Source organism: Myxocyprinus asiaticus, chromosome 11 (assembly GCF_019703515.2).
Source record: "Myxocyprinus asiaticus isolate MX2 ecotype Aquarium Trade chromosome 11, UBuf_Myxa_2, whole genome shotgun sequence".
Lineage (NCBI taxonomy): Eukaryota > Metazoa > Chordata > Actinopteri > Cypriniformes > Catostomidae > Myxocyprinus > Myxocyprinus asiaticus.
This window is the reverse complement of record NC_059354.1, coordinates 23,371,807-23,393,707: the sequence shown is the minus strand read 5'-3', so window position 1 is coordinate 23,393,707 and position 21,901 is coordinate 23,371,807. Positions and strand designations below refer to the sequence as shown.

General features: G+C 42.5%; 1 protein-coding gene across 7 annotated transcripts in view; it reads right to left on the bottom strand.

The window, feature by feature from the left end:
• Positions 1-1,076: 1,076 nt before the first annotated feature.
• LOC127448307 (diacylglycerol kinase beta-like) overlaps positions 1,077-21,901 on the bottom strand; it is a 180,034-nt gene continuing 159,209 nt past the window's right edge. For 5 of the 7 annotated variants that reach the window (XM_051710741.1, XM_051710740.1, XM_051710746.1 and 2 more), the window contains 2 exons: positions 14,643-14,763; positions 1,077-6,850 (listed from right to left, as the gene is read on the bottom strand). In XM_051710741.1, coding sequence (XP_051566701.1) covers positions 6,637-6,850; positions 14,643-14,763 — 335 coding nt within the window. In that variant the 3' untranslated portion in view covers positions 1,077-6,636. Of the gene's footprint in view, positions 6,851-8,583; positions 8,645-14,642; positions 14,764-21,901 lie in introns of all 7 variants that reach the window. The other 2 variants (XM_051710745.1, XM_051710747.1) reach the window with 1 other exon arrangement.

The following is a 21,901-nucleotide window of genomic DNA, read 5'->3' as shown; positions in this document are numbered from 1 at the left end:
TGGTGCTCTCCCAAAGAGAGACAAGATGTGACTTGATGACTATTAATAGTTCATGGAGAGTTAATTCCTGCCTCATTATCTCTGCACACCCAAGACACGTAGGCTTTGCCCCAGCTCAAAACTTCTTGTTATGTAATCGACATCTTTTTCCTTTCAGGGCTGTATTTACATGCACAGAGGCCCAAAGGGCTGCTTGACAAAAACAAACAATCATACAGTTGCATAGTGCAACCATCAGATAAATGCAAGTACTGTTGTACTTTTACACTTTAATTTATATATCCATGTCCATTAGGGTATCTTTTCCAATTTAGAAGACTTCTTCTTTATATTTTATCAGTGTGAAGTACAGTATGTGGTCCAGTGTTGCACTGTATGACATATAGAGTACATAATGTATTGCATGAAATCTGCATTGTGCATCAAAATAACCCTCAGTTACTACAGTAAAATAAGCATGTGTATGAGTGTTAACGTGTCATATTATTTGTGTGCGAGGTCATTAACCATAGAAGAATACATGAAATTTGGATGCAGTCCAAATCACTATAAAAGTGGAATTGTATCAAAAAATAAATACATTTAAGCACAGTTCACCCAAAAATGAAAACAATTCTAGCATCAATCACTCACCGTTCATATTGTTTCAAACTTGAATGACTTTCTGTCTTCCGTCGAACACAATAGGATATGTTAGGCAGAATTTAAACCTCAGTCATCATTTACTTTCATTACACTTTCTTTTTTCCATACAATAAAAGTGAATGGTGACTGATGCATTCTGCCTAACATCTTCTATGTTCCACGGAATGAAGAAAATCAGATGAATTTGGAACAATAAGAGGGTTAGTTAATTATGACAGAATTTTAATTTTGGGGTGAACTGTCTCTTTAAGCTAAGCACTAAAATCTCACAGATTGAGAACCTCATATCATCAGTGTAGGAGCACCAAATTCTGTGATTTATTTTGTACACTGAAATTCAATCATGTTAAGTACAGGATTGTGTCAGCAGACTACGGGCACATTTGTTGATATGAAAAAGCATCCCAGTCAATGATCAACACAACACAAGCTCCGTGCTTCAGTCTTTCCTTTTATTCAATAAAACTCTTTTGTCCATCAACATATGGTGTAGGTGAACATCCTACACCTAACAAGGAACAGAGTATAAGAGGCTACGTGGGTTTGTTAAGGGTACGATTAATCCTTGCCCTTAAACCCAATCTCTGTCTGTAGGAATCTCTGTCCCTGACCTTGTTGCCTACCACACAGATGGACTGCTACAAACCACACTAACCCTAAGGCAGGAGTTGTACATACATGTAGAACATCACATTCAGGGTCAATATGGGCTCTACTGCATCAGTGCTGCTCAATACTGTTCATCTGTCCCAGCTAAAAATAGAGAAACACTGAGATAAACCATGCTGTCTCTATGAGACAGGTAAGGACATCTGTTATATTGGATGTGGAGGGTAAGGGTAAAGTGGTGTTTGGCTGAAGATTAAGTTAACATCATATTTGAGTCTAGGATTTTGACATCACAAGGGCTTTAAAGGAATAGTTTACTCAAAAATTAAAATTCTCTCATCATTTACTCACCCTCATACCATTCCAGATGTGAATGAATTTCTTTCTTCTGCAGAACACAGACAGAACTTTGAAGCCCCAAAAATGACATAAAGGCAGCATAAAAGTAATTAAGGACTTAAGTATTGTACTCCTAAAAAAGGACTTAAATATTGATCTGGGAGTCACATGGATTACTTTTATGCTGCCTTTATGTCATTTTTGGAGCTTCAAAGTTCTGGCCACCTTTCACTTGCATTGAATGGACCAACAGAGCTGAGATATTCTTCTAAATATCTTTGTTTGTGTTCTGCAGATGAAAGTTATAAACATTTGGGATGGCATGAGGGTGACTAAATGCTGAGAGAATTTTCATTTTCATTGTGAACTATCCCTTTAACAAAGTTCACCATCCTTAAAAGGACAGTTCACTCAAAAATGAAAATTCTGTCATTTACTCAATCTTGTGTTGTTCCAAACCCATATGACTTTCTTTCTATGGTTGAAAACACAGGGAAATGTTAGGCAAAACAGAGATGTTCGCCTCAGTCACCCTTTACTTACATGGAAAAAAGATTCAGTAAAAGTGAATGGTGACTGCCTAACATCTCCTTTTGTGTTTCACAGAAGAATGTCATGCAGGTTTGGAACATCATGAGAGTAAATAAATGATAACAGAATTTTTAAAATTTAATATCGGGTGAAAATCCCTTTAAAATCCTTTCCTGATTTGTTCTCAAGAGGCAGCAAGGTTTTTACAGATAAAATAGCATCATTTTTAATGAGAAAAGAGACCATGATGGCCAGATTCAGCAATCACAGTTTCAGGACAGCTAAAAAGATCTGATGACTGCAAAAACATTATCTTAACATTATGAAAAATGTGCTGTCCAAAACATCATCTAACTAATTTGTGATGTCCAGGACATCACTCGATCACCTCTGTGCTGAACAGCTGAGAGCGAGTAGGCCAGTATGATAACATTGATAGCAATGAGTTATTGCAACACACAGCAAAACAGATGTTGAACTCTCTTTTCAGCATTTGAAAGTTTGGTTCCTCTTTTGGTTGATTATCCAGTGGCTTGTATTGCAAGAGTCTTACTTTGCTCCAGGCAAAATGCTATTTTGTATTTGCAAGTTAAGGCTATCAGTTACTTATTTAGACAGAAACAACATGCAATGTGACATTGGAAGGATTTAGAAATGACATTTCATGTGGGAAAAAGGACAGTGACAATCCTCAGTTGCCCATTGGCCAGCATACAGTATTGGTGACAAACCTCTGTCTACAAAATACAAAAAATGACAAAGAACAGCCACAAAGGTACTTTTACAATGAACATGCTATTAACAGAAATGGAAAAGTACAGTGGATAGATACAAAGGGCTTATGGTCTGGATAGGGTCAAAAAAATATAATCATGTGAAACTAGCAACAATCAGCGTGGTCTCTTCAAGCAGACATCTTTGTCGACTTTGTTTCAGCAGGCATGCGGTAGTTAAAATTTAGATAAAATATAAACAATATCTATATATACATGACTTTTTAAAATCATTCTAAACTGTAAAATGAAAAGTAGTTGTAAACATGCACTCTTCACCAAACCGCCGTTCTTTAAACACCAGACTGTCACACAGGATAAACCATCTGACCAGTGACCACAGGAACAATAGGGCTCTGTGAGCAAAATCCACCATTAAAGGGATAGGTCACCCAAAAATTAAGTTCTGTCATAATTTACTCACCCACATGTTGTTTCAAACCTGTATGACTTTCTTTGTTTTGGGTAAACTATCCCTTTAACTTTCACGATAAACTGACTGGTTTTGAACTTCACTCTATCCTGTGCTCAAATAAAGAGATTAAATTTTTTTTAGGACACTGGTGTAGCTTCTGCGGTTCAGTGTTCTTTAAAGGGAACATTAACCTGCTATCCCTGGTAAGATTTAACCAGAGCTGAGCTGGGATCAGTTTCAAAATACCACACCTGGACTTTAATCTTCCTATGATAAAGTAAATCTGATCCCAGTTCTGTATTGGTGAAATATCAACAGCTTCCAACACAGACCTTTGCATGGGAAAAAGTCTTAACACCGGCACACTGCAGATGCATCTTATGATCACTGAGTATTGATCTATATTGGGGGCATTTGCCTGATGGCTCCAGTCAATCATGTCACCCATCATCTAACATATGATATAACGTTTCACTATAAGTTATACCTCTAAACACATTCATATACTGCATATGCACACAAGGCTCTAGGAATATACAAATAGTGATACAAAGCGGGCATCTTTAATTTAACAATTAAATACTCTTTATGGGCCTAAGAGGGTAAAAAATAAAAAGCTCACTTCATAACTTGGGTGATGTTCTCCCATAAAATCTGTTGTTAGAAGATAACTACAAATAACTTCTGTTCTTTGTATTCATTTGGGCCACTTTTACACCCTTTTGACTGCCGACCTAAAATCGCAAGCTGATGTTTTTTATGCTGCAATTAGAAATAGTGTTTCACAGAAAAGACACTCCCTGAAATAGGAAGTTAAATTTAGGCCCCGTCCATGCAGCAGTATATCAAACCCCACTCTGGTAGCTTGTTGTGAGATAGGAGGACCATGGGATTCAGTGTTAATTCCAGTGCTGGATTGATTTCACTGCTCTCAGGATGGAGATGCAATAAGCCACAGTGAAGGGACTCTGTTTCTGTTTCTCAGACTGGGCTCCGATAACACATGTAGAAGCACATTTTTTCCTTCTATCTTTTTTCATTTCCTATTTTTTGTTTTCCTAATTTGCAAATACTTTGAGTGATTTGGGGTTAGAAATTTAATTATTGAAAATTAAGCAGAATCCACAGCATTCTGCTCTCAATGAACTTAATGCTACCATAAATTTCTTTTGGCTTTCATAAAATCATCCAATTAAATTGTGTTTTTCACTGATAAATGGTAATTAGTAAAGTTCTGCACTGATTTGCAAATATAAAGGTGAAGTGTGTAATTTCTGCAATTGCAGAAGTAACCACTGTTTTCAGACAGGTTTCTCGAATACTCCCCCTGACTGCCTTTGGTCAGAAAATCAAGTAGTAGTTGAATACATGTTGTGCGTCACCTCTGTCTTTTGGAGCATGTGCACAATGATTGTTGACCGGTTAACATGTTTACACGCTGGACGAAGCCATGCTACAATCAAATTACTAAGTCTTTTAATCTGACTTTATAAAAATCTTACTGATTTCAGTCGGACTAAAGCATGTACATGGCATTTTAAAAAGACAAATTATTGTTTAATAATATCGTTTTTTCACATGCATGAAAAAATACTGAATATTAAAATTTCGGGCTTGTCAGGATGCTCAAACAAAAACAGCAAGTATTACAGTGCCACAGTTCTTACACTTGTGGGAGGAATCAACCTTCAAATGGCTTAATTATAGCTGTCCCTGCATATTAAAGGAATGTTCCAGGCTCAATACAGGTTCAAGCTCAATTGACAGCATTTGTGGCATATTATTGATTACTGCAAAAATAATTTTGACTTTCCCCTCCTTTTCTTAAAAAAACAAAAACAAAAAACTGGGTTACAGAACTTTAAAATACTCACTTTTTCAAAAGTATTGCCACAAGACATAAACAATATGTGTGTTAACAATTTAACAAATATGTGTGATTTTAGTGTGATGAAATCACTTACTAACCTTTTCTGTGTAAAGTTAAAGCCAATTTTACAACTTACAACTGTTGCAATGATGATGTAATGTCAACAAACACTAAAACCCTAAAATGACTGTAAACATGACGATTTACTTTACAGCTAAAATAATACATGAGCTTTAATGGAAGAATTAATACAGGTGCTTTTATAAAATTATAAGCTTCAAATGTCTGCCTTTAAACCCTCCCAAAATGGGCCACATTCACTTCCATTGTAAGTTCCTCACTGTAACTTGATTTGTGCTTTTTTTTTTAAAGAAAAGGACGGACGAAAATAAATTTTTGTGGTAATCAACATTATGCCACAAATGCTGTAAATTGAGCTTAACTTGTATTGAACCCGGAATATTCATAGAAAAGTATTTTAATATACAAAAAATGATACACTTCACATTTAAGAGCTCCCTCAATCTAATTTTTATTATTTTGAAAGACCCCAGTCCATTCTCCACACTAAGTACCAAACACTGCTGTTTAAAAGGGGAATATGGGATACAAATATCCAGCCAATTGTATTTAACAAAACGTGTACTGGTTGTTTTGAGGTCTGAGGGTGAACACCAAAAATGCCCAGTGCAAAGTACAGAAGATGAAATGTTCTCTTTTAGCCTAGTCTATCCTATCCCTATCAGCAGACCCTCATAAACATCTTCATTATACATGAGATTGCCGTTTCATCCCTTTAGGGGTGGCATGTTGAAGGGCCTCGGAGAGCCACTGGAACAAGTGCTTTGCTTGCACTGATCTATAATTCAGTAAGCTCCTGCAGGAGAAAAGTTTGTTCCCTGGTCCTACTAGGCTAAGACAGGGCCCAGTGACGTTCAAATGAGCACCAGCGAACCTCATTTTAACAACATAATTGTGCCAGGGTGTCTCTCTTTCTCTCTCTCTCTCCTTCTCTTTTCACTTGAACAGACCTCTCCTTTCTAAACCATACTTGACTTTCGTCCCTGCTTAGTGGCCTTTTTTGGTATTTCCTCTCAATAAGCAAAGTTTCTTGTGCTTTTGGCCTTCCATATGAACTTTCGCTCTCTCTCTTGGAAATTGGCAGTATCTTCCAATAAGCTTTCTCAAGAAGAGGGAAATGGCACATTGTTGATCCCAAAGCAGTGGTAGGGGGCAGTTTGGTTGGAATTGAGTTATAGATTACACGTCACGTTGCCTGCAATAACAATTTCTGGATCATGAGACACAGGAAGTGGTCAAGACACTCAGAGAGGGTCCATTCAATTGGTTCAACCTGAGAAGATCAGGCTATGTTGGTAGATGGATTCCACTGGCCTTAAAGGCCTATTACAGTGTTATTTTGTACAGTGTTTTTAACGTTTGTCAATGAAAGTTCACCAAAGTGTTTCGAAGTGTGAAGATCTGCACACAGCCTTTTCTATCTGAGGAAGGTGGAGATGTTTGTGTGACTGTTTGATTTTAGAGCTGGTGGTTTTTGGAGTCCCAGATTTAGTCCTGACTTCTGTTGCGCTTCTTGAAGAAGAAGAATGGAGTTTTCTGTGGTGGCCCCAGCAGCATGGGCACCTGGTTCTTATGCGTGATCCGTATCTGAAACAGTGACAGTAAAGAAGGTATGATTACTCTAGGTCCAGCTAATAAAAACATCTTAAATCAGCATAAGCTGGTTTGCTGGTCTTAGCTGGTTTAAGATGGTTTTAGTAGGTTTAAGCTGGTTTCCCAGCCTGGTCAAGCTGGCCTAACTGGCCTCCCTGCTTGATCTGCTGGAAAGTGACCAAAACTTCACTAAAACAAGTCAACAGATCAACCTGACCAGGTTGGGAGACCAGCTAAGGCCAGCTTAGGCTATTTTGGCAAGGTGTTTTTTTTCTTCCCCCTAGCAGGGTGTAGTCTATATGTGTCCAAAGGAAAAAAAAATCAGAACAGTTGGCTAGATCCTTCTGTTTGTAAATTACTCACTGCTTAAGTGACTGAGCCACTGTCAGCAGCTCTCTCCATCACATTCAGCAAATGAGCTGACAGAAGTCACACATGTCCAGATTAACAGGCACAAATTTGAGAACATGAGAGCTGACCTTGAAACTGAAATAACATTCAATATTCCCTACTGCACAGTTGGTAAAATTAGAGAGGACTAAAAGCACAGCGGCACACTTTTTATAGAGAGCTGCGTGTGCTGATAGAAATGTATATACTGTATAGCAGAGGACATTGTGTTGGAGCTTCGTGCAGATGGAAACCTGCATGTTTATTCCCCTCTCTTAATGACATAATCAGTCAATGGCAGGGTGTGACATGACTGTGTTTTAATTAACAGTCTGCTCGCTGAGACGCCTGGGCGTACAAAGAGGGAGCAGCAAGGGACCAGAGGAGGCAATTTTCTGCAAAAGAAAAAAGGTCCTTCTCTGAATATATTTTACACCAAGCATGCTGCTTTTGGTTTGTATGACTTTTCATTATGCATCAAATTTTATAGAGCTCTTTATGGAAGGGGTTAGCGTTGGCACTTATATGGACAGGGACTGCAAAGAGATGGGAAAAGTGGGGAGAAATGCTGCGAGTTGGATTTTAAATCACATCACCTACATGAACATCACTGCACAATGTGCTAGAGCATGTGAAGTCGGCCAGTGGTTCTTAACTGCTGAGTCGTGGCCTAAAAATGTGTTGCAGGTTCTGATCGCTGACAACAGGAAAAGAACAATGCTAAATGCAAATAATGAACTGCAACCAACCATTTAGTTAGGATAGCAAAATAAATAAGCTTATTTTTTTAAAGGGAGGAGAAAAGGCTTCCCATATATTTTGTTGTTGATGTCAAAAACTGTGCATCCAATCAAACTCTACATTTTTTTGACGCAAATTAATCTGACACTTTTAGAAACTACCTAACCGAATTAGGCAGATACCATAACACTGACAGGTAATATGACATCCCCTCATCTTCTTCATTTTATTTATGCAAGGTAAATAAAAATTTGACCTAGACTACATAAAAAAAATGCAATGTTTGATTTTAAAGACAACTGTGTTTATTATTATATGATAAACAATTTTGGTACTTTGTTGGGTTATGTCTAATGTAAAATCTGGTTCCTGAAGCAAACTGGTTAAAAACCACTGCACTAGGTCACAACTCTGACATTTAAGGCTGTATTTCAGTCAACAATAACTAATAGTGTCATAGTGTGGTCTCTCATCTTGTTCTGTCACAGTGTTGGACCAAGTTTTAAAGACTTTGGCAGATGTGGATCATGAAAGAGTCTGTGTTTGTGATGTTTCAATAAATTCATAGCAAATAAAAGCAAAATACGTGAGCTGACCATGCAAGGAGGCTGCATCCATGGTTCTCCATCAATCTGCATGGGCAGCAGCCGGGATGTCCTGTGGACAGAGAGACGGGGACAGAGAAAGAAAGACAGAGCGAGCTGTTAGGGGTCAGGTCATTGACCAGGCAGACCACGGGCATGAAGCTCCTCTACAACACTGTTCCTGGACGACTCTGAACACTACACTCTTTGTTCCCACAGCCCTGTTACCCGTTGGGCCCCTTACTCTCTAAACTAATAGACTTGCGCACACACACTCGCATAGTTCAGCACCTCCGCCCCCATATACACACACACTTCCACAAAGTCAGCAGGGCCACTAGAAGTTAAAGCAACAAAGCATGGGAGAATGACACTGTGTGCTTTTACATGCGCAACCATACGCTGATAACAATCAAAAATCAGCTCATTCTGAAAATCTGACAACCCAAGACAACAGTTTACATGAGACTAGCAATTATCAGATATTCTCTGGTTTTGAAGTCAAAGCATAAACATATATGTGCACAAGACACGAGAAGCATCTAAGTGACATTCAAAATGACGTGCACATAGCACTGACTGATCAGCTTCAATCAGTTAATGGCTTAATGGAAATCCATTGATATAAACGTTTTCTAATTATATGATTATTATTATAATCTTAATGTTGCTAAAACTGCAGATACATGTTTGTATGCTTTCCCGGGCAGCCGCGAGTGTCGGGCTAGAGTGGAACCCTCCACTCTCCCCTGAAACCTCATGGCTCGATGATTGGTTCCTGGGCTCGCGGCACCGCTCACAGCCATGCCCCACCCAAGTTCCTTTCTTCCCGGAAGTGCACAGGGAGCTGACGAGGTCATGGGAGGCACCTTTTACTGCCCGGTCCCGATGTTTCAGCTCCCCCATCCTCACTACCCTCGATGGCGGGGCGGCCAGGGGCTATTCGGCGATTCCATCGGTGGATAAGGCGCTCGCGGTGTACCTATGCCCACAGAGCGCCGCCACCTGGCGCGGGTGCCCAAAGCTCCCGTCCAAGGCCTGTAGGTTTACGTCGTCCCTGACGGCCAAAGCCTACAGTGCAGCTGGACAAGCCGCCTCTGCCCTGTACACCATGGCTCTCCTGCAAGTCCACCAAGCCAAGGTGCTAAAGGAACTGCACGAGGGTACTTCCACCCCAGGACTGATGCAGGAGCTGCGCTTGGTGACCGACCTCGCTCTCCGGGCGACGAAAGTCACGGTGTGGTCTCTTGGGCGGGCGATGTCCACCGCCGCCTTTGGCTCAACCTGGTCGAGATGGGAGAGGCTGACAAGGCACGGTTTGGTGCTCCAGTGGCGGTCTCCCCACCCCTGCGCGCCCAGCTGTGGCACAAATCTGCCCCCGATGTGACAGTCTCCACGGGTCACGAGGACAGGCCTCTTCCTCCCCCGTCCCAGGCTGTTCCGGGGGTGGTCACAAGGAGCCAGGTAAGTGCTTCGATGTCCCTGAACTCAGCATGGCCACGACACGGCGTGGCACCTCAGGCTCCGCCCCGCCATGAGGCCCCACCCGCCGGTACGTCCGACGAGATTGTCCCCTTGTTCCCCCTCACCCGGAGCTTGGACACGTGACTTGCGCTTTCCAACCCATCGCGATGACTGGTCCGGACCGTCCGACTCGGCTACGCGATTCAGTTCGCCAGGCGTCCGCCTAGGTTCAGCGGCATCCACTTCACCTCGGTGAAGGGCGAGAACACCGCTACCTTGCGCATGGAGATCGCTACTCTCCTATGGAAGGATGCGATAGAGCCTGTCCCTCCGGCTGAGATGAAGAAGGGGTTTTACAGCCCCTACTTCATTGTACTGAAGAAAGGCAGTGGGTTGCGGCCAATCTTGGACCTGTGAGTACTGAACCGGGCTTTACACAGACTCCTGTTCAAGATGCTAATGCAAAAACGCATTCTAGCGAGCGCCCGGCTTCAAGATTGGTTCGCGGCAGTAGACCTGAAGGACGCGTACTTCCACGTCTCGATTCTACCTCGACACAGACCCTTCCTGTGGTTTGCATTCGAGGGTCGGGCGTATCAGTACAAGGTCCTCCCTTTTGGCCTGTCCTTGTCCCCTCGCATCTTCACGAAGGTCGCAGAGGCAGCCCTTGCCCCACTAAGGGAAGTGGGCATTCGCATCCTAAACTACCTCGACGATTGGCTAATCCTAGCTCACTCTCGGGATGTGCTGTGTGCACACAGGGACCTGGTGCTCTCGCACCTCAGCCGACTAGGGCTTCTGGTCAACTGGGAAAAGAGCAAGCTCCTCCCGGTTCAGAGCATCTCTTTTCTCAGCTTGGAGTTGGACTCAGTCTCGTTGACGGCGCGCATCATGAACGAGCATGCACAGTCGGTGCTGACCTGTTTGAAGGCGTTCAGACAGAAGACAGCGGTTCCACTGAAACTGTTTCAGAGGCTCCTGGGGCATATGGCATCCTCAGCTGTGGCCACTCCACTCAGGTTCATGCATATGAGACCACTTCAGCACTGGATCCAGACTCGAGTCCCGAGATGGGCATGGCGCCACGGGACACATCGCATGGCCATCACGCCGGTCTGTCACCGGCTCTTAAGCCCTTGGACCTACCTCACATTTCTACGGGCAGGCGGTCCCCTAGACCAGGTCTCCAGGTGCGTCGTGGTTACGACAGATGCCTCCAAAATGGGCTGGGGCGCTGTATGCAATGGGCATGCATCCGCCGGCTCCTGGACAGGCCCGTGGCTACGTTGGCACATCAACTGCCTCGAGTTGCTGGCAATTCTGCTCGTCCTGCGGAGGTTTCGGCCGTTGATCCAGGGCAAGCATGTGTTAGTTCAGACAGACAACACGGCAACGGTAGCATATATCAACCATCAAGGCAGTCTACGCTCCCGCTGTATGTAACAACTCGCCCGCCGTCTCCTCCTCTGGAGTCAGCAGCACCTCAAGTAGCTGCAAGCCACTCACATCCTGGGCGACCTCAACACTGCAGCGGACGTGCTGTCACGGCAGGTTACCCTCAGGGGAGAGTGGAGACTCCACCCTCAGGTGGTCCAGCTGATTTGGAGTCGATTCAGGCAGGCACAGGTAGACCTGTTCGCTTCCCAAGAATCCTCCCACTGCCCGCTCTTGTACGCCCTAACCGAGACACCTCTCGGTATAGATGCGCTGGCACACAGCTGGCCCCCTGGACTTCCCAAATATGCGTTTCCCCCATTGAGCCTACTTGCACAGACTCTGTGCAAGGTCAGGGAGGATGAGGAGCAGGTCGTCCTGGTAGCACCCTACTGGCCCACCCAGACATGGTCCTCGGACCTCACGCTCCTCGCGACTGCCCCCCCCCCCCCGGAAAATTCCCCTGAGGAAGGACCTTCTTTCTCATGGACGGGGCACCATCTGCCACCCGTGACCAGACGTCTGGAATCTCCATGTCTGGCCTCTGGTAGACATGATCACTCAGGCTAGGGCCCCCTCTATGAGGCGCCTGTATGCCTTGAAGTGGCATCTGTTCGCTAAGTGGTGTTCTTCCCATCGTGAAGACCCCCAGAGATGCGCAGTTGGATCGGTGCTTTCCTTCCTGCAGAAGAGGTTGGAAGGGCGGCTGTCCCCCTCCACCTTGAAGGTGTATGTAGCCGCTATAGCGGCACACCACAACACAGTGGACGGTAAGTCCTTAGGGAAACACGACCTGATCATCAGGTTCCTGAGAGGCGCCAGGAGGTTGAATCCCTTCAGACCGCGCCTCGTTCCCTCATGGGACCTCTCTGTAGTTCTTCAGGGTCTTTGAGCCCCTGCAGTCAGCTGAGCTTAAGGCACTCTCTTTAAAGACTACCCTCCTGACTGCACTCACTTCCATCAAGAGGGTAGGAGACCTGCAAGCATTCTCTGTCAGCAAAACGTGCCTGGAGTTCGGTCCGGGCTACTCTCACGTGATCCTGAGACCCCGACCGGGCTATGTGCCCAAGGTTCCCACGACCCCTTTTAGGGACCAGGTGGCGAACCTGCAAGCGCTGCCCCAGGAGGAGGCAGACCCAGCCCTGACGTTGCTGTGTCTGGTGTGTGCTTTACGCATCTATTTGGATCGCATGCAGAGCTTTAGAGTCTCTGAGCAGCTCTTTGTCTGCTTTGGTGGACAGCGGAAAGGAAGCGCTCTCTCCAAGCAGAGGATCGCCCACTGGCTCATTGACGCCATAACAATGGCGTGTAGCGGTCACCTGGGCCTTGATCAGTGGCGCCTCTCTAACAGACATTAGCAGAGCAGCGTGCTGGGCAACACCCAACACCTTTGCGAGGTTCTACAATCTCCGGGTGGAACCGGTTTCATCCCGTGTAGTGGCAGGCACAAGCAGGTAAGTCCGGGACAGCTGGCCGGGTGTATCGCTTGCGCATAGCGCCTTTCACTTCCCCTGAGCTGAAGATGTGCGCAGTTGACTCCCAGTAGTGTTCACAAACTGTGTTCCCTGGATGATTTCCTCTGAGCCCTGTGGCAGATGAGTTCACGGAGAAACTCGCTGCTGGCTCAGTACATGTGCTAACTAAGCCCTGTACTGGGGTAGGTGCTCCGCATGTGTTGGTTCCCCGTAGGTAACCCCATGCGATGTATATCTTCGTTTCCCTGTTGGTAAACTGCATCTTCCTTGGGCAGAGGCCCCTCTGCCCCAGTCACCATGCTTATAGAAACTCCTCCCCATAGGGTAGGACCTACCATGGGACATCTCCACATGACATACTTCCAACAAAGCTCGGCAAGACCATGTGACGTATTTCCACACAAAATACCCCCCCCCCCCTCTCTGGGCGGGGTGTGGTCTCCACGGTGTCTTCCCCTTGGGAGTGACACCCCCCCCGACGTAGACCTGGTGGCCCCAATCGGTTAATTCCTTTTTTTTGGGGAGAGGAAAAAAAGAGGATAAGTGGCCACGACTGAGCTAGCCTGTCTCTATCTTTTGGGCAGTCGACTTGTCTCCAAAGGGCCGTTTGACACTCATAACAGCGTTGGGGGAGGTTACGTGTCAGCTTGGTGCGCTGGCTACGAGGCACACAGTGGTCTGCCCGTCACACACCGCCAGTTCACGTAACACAGTTCAGCCAGTTGTGGCGTTTCATATTGGGACCCCTAGTGTCACTACATCGACACAACGTCGAGTGAGTGACAGATAGGGAACATCCTGGTTACTTGCGTAATCTCCGTTCCCTGATGGAGGGAACGAGACGTTGTGTCCCTCCTGCCACAACGCTGAACTACCCACTGAAATGGCCAGGACCTTGTCTCGGCTCCTCAGCACAAAACCTGAATGAGTGGTTGCATACCAGCTCCTTTTTTCATTGGCTTTTTATCAAAGACCAGAGGTGTTTCGGGCTCCCAAGAGTGACCCCTAGTGTCACTACATCGACACAACATCTCGTTCCCTCCATCAGGGAACGGAGGTTACGCAAGTAACCAGGACGTTTCCTCTGCATATTAAGCTATAGTAGAGAGAATTTTAACACTGACAAAATTGCACATGCCAGCCTTAAGGTGTTTACATGACCTTATACGTTGTCGGGTTATTAAGAATAATCAGTAAAAGAGTGAATGCTCTATTAATGCAGATTTTTGGAAAATATTAGGTAGTAGGCAGACTGCCCTGTGTACAGGTGAGAAAACAGGCTGTTAAAACTGTGAATAACCCCCTCCCTTCAATTCAGCACTAAATTTAAAGGTCATTTTGAATGTTTAATGGAGTGAGACAGGCCAAGGCAACACAAACATGTGAACTAGCACCTCAGCCGTGATGAGTCTCCACCAGTTCACTAACATAAGTCAGGACTGAGCAGTATGTGTGTTCATGCTACAAACATCGTTATTCATCAGTAAGAGCTTTTGGCAAAGACCAGCGACAGTGGGTCAAATGTCTGATTTATTGGCTGCAGTGGTCGAGAGAGAGTGTCCTGCTGATGGTGAGGGGGAAGAGATCCGTTTGAGAGCTGTGGACACGGGAAATCAGAGTGTTTATCTATGAGTTGGACAAATACTGACCTCTTGGTCAAAGTATGTGTGTGTCTGTGCATGGGCACAAGCTTCTGACCTGATGATGACACTGGAACACTGTGCAAGGCGCCGCCCAGCACTCTTGAGACCTGTGTAGATCTGACCCATTTCGATGGCTCCCTCTAAGCCCACAACCTCCAGAAGCTGGTCACTCAGATCTATTTAGCAGAAGAGGAAGGGACAGACAGATAGAAAGAGACAGAGAGAGATTGGAGGATTAAAGCTTGGAAAATAGGTACCAGCCCAGATGAAAATTGTATTGCTCAGAAGTTAGAAGACTTAAAGGAGTTCTTAGATAAGTTTAATTTTAGAATCAACTTAGTCTGCAACATTTCTTCTAAAATTCCTTTTGAGAAATAAAAATAGAAACCAATGAAACAATTACTGATACTTGACGTTTTCACTGATGCATCGCAACAGCTTGTGGCTGTGTACACTGGAAGCACGAGAGTGAATGTTTTAAATGATGTGCAGATTACACTGACCAATCAGCTGTGAGCTCGAGTAGACTTCAGCAACGGTTAAATGGGAAAAAACTTGTATCCTACTTTATTTTGAATGTAAACACTGATTTAAACATTTACTTATATTATTATTATTATGTTATTGTTGCTAAAACTGCATATACCTTTGGTTAGAAACAAAATGTTATGTAAATTAGTAGACCAGGGACCAGAAACATCACAAGCTAGCTTTAATGCAGTGGCCAGAGTAGCTCTGAGTTGTGTCAGCAGTAGAACGGAGCAACGCACCGCTTGCATCCGGTGTAGAAAGGGTGATACGGCATGAACACAGAGCTATAAAATAAATGTGGATAGCATAGATCAGTTAATTGGGTCTTGGGAAAATCTGATAAGAAATGTTTAATATTGTTCATATTGAAATCCAACTTTCTGAGCACAGTTTGTGAAATTATTGAGGTCTATTTTGAAACTATAAAAAATCCACATATGCAATTACTGGGGTTTTTATCTTTATCACCATCCCATTTGCTCTCCATTTAATCTCATTGCTATCTAGGAGAAACAATTTGATATATAAAAGAGATTTTGTTTGTGATATTTCTTCCATTCAGATAAGTAAAAAAAAAAAGGAACCTCAATTTCTAAACCAAACCCAATCTCTACAAAATGGGAAAAGTAAATTTCATCCAGTTGGTAGTATGAGAGAAAATTAAGGGTAAAGAAGCTATTGCCTGAGGTCTGTGGTTAGGCCTACTACAAGGCTAAGCTTAAGTAAATGCTTGTGGAACATTGTATCCCTTCACTCACTCATTAACTTTTTCTCACTCACCCTAGCAAACAAAAGAGGGTCATAGAAGCAAGTATCCCACATACTGTGGAAATGACTTTATGTCTGTTGCAGAGTAGGGGGATAAGGCAAACTAAATGAGTGATTTATAAAAGCCTCCATAGTTCTAAGAAAGCCTCCTTCTGTGAATTATTACTCAACAACTAATGCAATCAAATCAGTACCTGACAAAAGTGGATATTGCATGTAACCCCATTGCAAGCGTGTAAATGTAGTATCTTGTACTGATAATGGAACACAAACATTTTTGTGCCAGTGCCAGAATCAAGATGTGGCTGTACAAAAAGATAGATAGACCTGTATAAAAAGCACTTGATGGAAAGATCACACATGGAGTTATTGAATCTCATTTTAACTGATACCTCTCCAATGAGAGCAACCTGAACATTTAACACGTGTTGAAAGTTTCTGAAAAGCAGGTCCCATCTCTATCCCAATTTGCTGAATAGAGGTGGCTGAACTGTAGTTTACTGTTAACAAACCAAGGCTATGCGAAAGGTTGAGAAATCATTCTTAAGAAAATAAGGCTGTTTATTGCAATCCAAACGGGTATGTAACACTTACATTTTAGCTACCCAGAGAAAATTGTATTGCTCAGATGATGCTCTTTTAAAGCTCATGAGACTTACTGGAGTTCTCAGACATCGCTCATTTAAGTATCAACTTTGTCTCAGATGTTTCTCAACTTCCTCCCAAATAAGGACATACATTTCTGATAAATGCACGATGTCAGATCTACACAAATATATGTCACAGAAAGTGATTTGTCAGAGAAGGGCCCACTTTTAAATTTTTTACAGCCAATCTAGCCTAACATTAAAGGGATAGTTCACTCAAAAATGAAAATTCTCTTATGATTTACTCACCCTCATGCCATCACAGAGGTATATGACTTTCTTTCTTCTGCAGAACACAAACAAAGATTTTTAGAAGAATACCTCCACTCTGTAGATCCATACAATGCAAGTGAATGGTGATCAGACCTTTGTAGCTCCAAAAATCACATAAAGGAAACATAAAAGTATTCCATATGACTCCTGTGGTTAAATCCATATATTCAGAAGCAATATAATAGGTGTGGGTGAGAAACAGATCAAAATTGAAGTTCTTTTGTTATGCTAAATCTCCACTTTCACTTTCACATCTGAAAGTGAATGTTAAATTGGAGCTTTAGAGTAAAAAAGGACATAAATATTGTTCTGTTTCTCACCCACACCATTATATCGCTTCTGAAGATATGGATTTAAACACTGGTGTCATATGGATTACTTTAATGTTTCATTTATGTGATTTTTGGAGCTACAAAAGTCTGATCACCATTCACTTGCATTGTATGGACCTACTGAGCTGAGATATTTTCCCCAAAATCTTTGTTTGTGTTCTGCTGAATAAAGAAAGTCATACACATCTGGGATGGCATGAAGGTGAGTAAGTGATAAAAAAGTAAACTTTTTGGGTGAACTATCCCTTTAACAAAATAGCCTCTGATGTGTGACGTGTACTTAAAGGCACATCTGCCAACAGATTACGTTTACTCCCATACAGACAGGCAGCGATGTTTAGATGAGGCTGTCCATTGTATACCACAAAATAAACACTGTTAATAATTTCACAGTGTCAGCTGACAGAAGCAGACACACTTTTGCAACCAAGCAGGAAAATGTCGCCTGGCTTATTCTCATTCTATGAGACAGAGGCTTGCACGAGGCTGATGATGCAATTCTGAGCTCCAGAGAAAGTTCAGAGTCATCCAGTCATGCTCAATGCTGACCAAAAATAAATTCCATCCACAACGGACAGTGTTTGACTTTGGTTCAAAATGAGAGGTCAAAAAAGAGAAAGAAATAGGATGCCAAATACTGTTATTATTTCCAAACATGTATATTTTTTCCTATTAAAGGTGAAGTGTGTCCTTTTTTATGTAAATATAATTTTTTCTGTCCAGGCTTAATATGTGGAGACAACTAAGAGCAATCCTCTAATTTATAGGTTGATTCATCATAAAAGTGTAAACACTGTGTCTCTGTGGTGCCTATAAAGCATTGCTCTGTTTGAGTATCCTGACCAGTGCAACATAGCACAACTGGCTCAACCATTAGCATGCATTTGGGGTGGGACTATCTATTTGTTCATTCAATGAAAGATGAGGGGAGTATTCGGAAAACCTGTCTAAAACAGTCATTATTTCTGCACTTCTATTCGGTGCCACTGAGACACAGAAATTAAATGCTTCACATTTAATTTCTTCATGTTTACACATATGGTATTGGCAGACAGACACCTAATAAAAACCTAGTACTGAATAAATATGTCAACAGGGATGCTATTGTTGTTTACCCATAATTAACCCTCAGTTTTCCTGACAAGCTTTTAATATAGAGCTCAGGTCCCTTGAAGCCATTCAGAACCATAATATGAATTCCATGTTGATAGAGCAATTGTTAATGTTACTGATACTGTGCGTTAAGTTAGTGAATTCAGCAGATGTGAATATTGCATTTGCAGAGGAAGTACAGTAAGTTAGTGAGTCACTGTCAAGTTTAAATATTTCACAGAGCAAATTTCACGGCACATTTCACAAAACTAGTCCTCAGTGAATGTTGCCAGCTTCCAAACTGTGCTGAGTACACTCCAGCAATGCCTACTCACACAACAAGGCATTTGTGAGAAACTTTCATGTATGCAATAAGCATTAGCCTACATGTCTACCAATGAAAGGTATTATGCTTCTATGTTCTCCCTTAAAATTTTATTGTATTGATAATATGTACATTTTTAAACCAGATGAAAAATAAAAGGCAATTGTTTCTTAAGCTTCTACTCTACGATATGGACAGTAGTGGAAAGAGTACTGATTTTTTTTTTTTTTTTACTTATGTAAAAGTACGGTTACTGAAGAAATAATTCACTTGAGTACAAGCAGAAGTACTGAGAAATATTATGACTCAAGTAAGAGTAAATAAGTAGTTTGACTAAAAACTACTCAAGTAATTACATTACAAGTTACTTTATGAAATATTATATATAGTATATATGTTTCCACTTTTAGAACACAAAGACATTTTTGTTCTTGAAAGAAAATTATGCTTCCTTTCACAAAGGATGCATTAAATTGATCAAAAAAGTATTATTACGGTTTGAAATAATTGTTTTAAGTGGTATTTATTCCATTTTTTTCTTTACCCGTGATGGCAAACATATACTGTGTCACCTATTCCTTACAAAAGCATTCTAAAGTGCTAATTTGGTCCTCAAGAAAATTTTCTTATTATTAGAACAATTGAAAATGGTTGTGCTACCATGTGGAAATACAGTGCGTTTTTTTCCCCATTTGCTGAGTTATTGAGTTCTTACAAGTTGCTTTACACTTGCAAGTCAAATTTTGGTTTTAAAAATAGGCAAAAAGAAACAAATTTCTCCTGAAATTCTATTTTCTCCTAAAGTCTATTACTTTAGTGAGATGAAGGCTATTCCATGCATTACTGTTTTGAAAAAAGAATCTCTAACCAGGATAGAGAGGGAAGTGGACAGCCAGATGCACAACAAAATGACAAGTAAATCACAGTATCTAGTGTGATAAACAGACTCCTCACAGATCCTAAACTAGCAGCTTATAAATGCCAAAGACCTGCATTGCTGCAAGAGGATACTTGGACAAACAGACATTTTTTAAAATACATTTATTTAAATAGAATTTATAATCATTCTAAATGTCTCTAAATCATCTCTAAACTACATAATGTGCATTGTGACTGAAACACATTCCTACTTCAGGTTTATTCTCATTCACGTATGTCCAAGTATTTTGGCTATTAAGTTATCATACTGTACAAAACTAATGTAATGCAATATCATAGAGGAGGAAATTTATCCTCTACCATACTGCAGCAATTATTCAAATATGGAATGAGATTATTAAGCAAACAGTTATCAACTCCTACATGCCAACTGAATAAAATAGGGCAAAAATAAACATTTCACACAGTTTAGTGAGAGAAATTCTTGATTAAAACACTAAAAGTGGTTGTTCTGCATATGTATTATTGTTTTACAGTTGTAATAATAAAGTCTTAGTTAACATAATGGTAATTTAACATATTGAGATATTATTATTAAGTAAATTGTAGCATTTGGTAACATTATGTTTTGTGATTTCTCACACCTTACATCCTTCTCTTGTGCACTTTTGGCCTCTAGCAGGTGAGGCTTTTCAGACAGATAAACAGCAGCACAAAGCAGGAAAGTACAAAACAGCACTGTGAGTGAGAGTGTTACCCACTAAGACAGTTTATTTTGAACAACAGGGACGAGTGGTTATGGAATTTAACGTGGGAGTACAATACCGATCTGATGTGGATTGATAGAAGCGGAGAGCCCGCCTGTGTGCGTGAAGGTGCGAGGAACCAGACGGCAAGAAAACAATTATGTTCAATGAAGTCAAAAAAAGATCGCAATGTACCGTATGTAATTGTAACTATATCAGATATTATTAATAAAACATGGGAACTTGTTGCGTGGGCATTTTTTGCCTCCATATTTTGAATTTCGGGGATATTTTTGTTAATTTCTGTCACATTTTTGCCTTAATTTCTGACACTAATGGCACTGTATCTTTCTAAGGTATTTAAAATGTTTGTTTTAGACATATAGAAGCAAGTCACCAGAGTGTGAGTGAGACAGAGACCCAATAGCAGAAGAACAGTTCAAAGGATTTATTAACATCAAATGTCAACATAAACTGTGCTGGCGATGTATAGGAATCCAAGCAGTGGCTGCATTAGCAGGAGGCGAGGAAACAAGTCTGTGTGCACATTGTGGCTGTGCAGTGGGCAAAGGACGAGTGCGTTCATAGACAAGTGTTTGCGTTGTGGTAGTCAGGAGCAGATCCAAAGGAAGAGTCTGTAGAAGCATGGTGTGGTGCAGAGAGCACAGCCCGTATTCCCAACACGCGGGCAGAGACGAAGAATCCTCCACTGGCAATTTGTGGGCGGCGAGTACAAGCGTATGGCAAACTGGAAGGTGACCACACTTCCCGACTCGCGGGCAGAGACAGGCAACCAACAGATACACGAGACAGCATCAACTAGACAAAGAGAGCAAGGTTAGCCGCTTGACAGCACAAGCAATAATCTAGCAAAGACAGAGAGGGCACACAAGGATTAAGTAGGGAGTGCAATCAGATTGGAACAGCTGTAGCTAGCATGTTAATCAGCGGCATGATCAAAGATTCCCCGGGAATGATCAACGTTCCCATGGAAACACTTTTCATGCGTGCCGACTCCGCCTGCAAGACATGAGGGAGAGAAAAAACAAAACAACAGAATAAACCAGTGAACTCGCCGAAGCCGTGACAGTACCCCCTCCCTTATGGGAGGCATCTCCAGCAGAATTATCTTGCTGGAGGTGAAACTGATCAATGAGGGCACGGACCAGGATGTCCCGAGCAGGGACCCAACACCTCTACTCAGGTCCATAGCCCTCCCAATCGACCAGGTATTGGTACCCTCTGCCTCTCCTCCTAACGTCAATCAGTCTCCTGACCGTATACGCTGGAGAGCCACGGTGGGCCGGGGGTGGATGGGGGTGGTTGACGGGAGTGGTGTGGTGCAAATTGGAATGAAAAACTGGTTTTAATTTAGAGATGTGAAAAACGGGGTGAATACGCTTGAGGTGAGGTGGTAATTTGAGGCGGACTGCCACCGGATTAATGACCTTGGTGATGTGCCCGATAAACTTGGGACCCAGTTTACGTGAGGGCAGTCGGAGCGGAATGTCCTTGGAGAACAATCAAACTTTCTGCCCGCACACGTAAGCTGGGGGCTTAGACTGATGTCAGTCCGCTGACCTCTTGACGCGAGCGCCAGTCTGTACGAGAGATTCTCTGGCAGCTTTCCAGGTGCATCAGCACATGGCATGTACGGACGGGACCTCAACATAGGGCTCTTGAGCAGGGAACAGAGGGGGCTGGTAGCCGAGGCTACACTG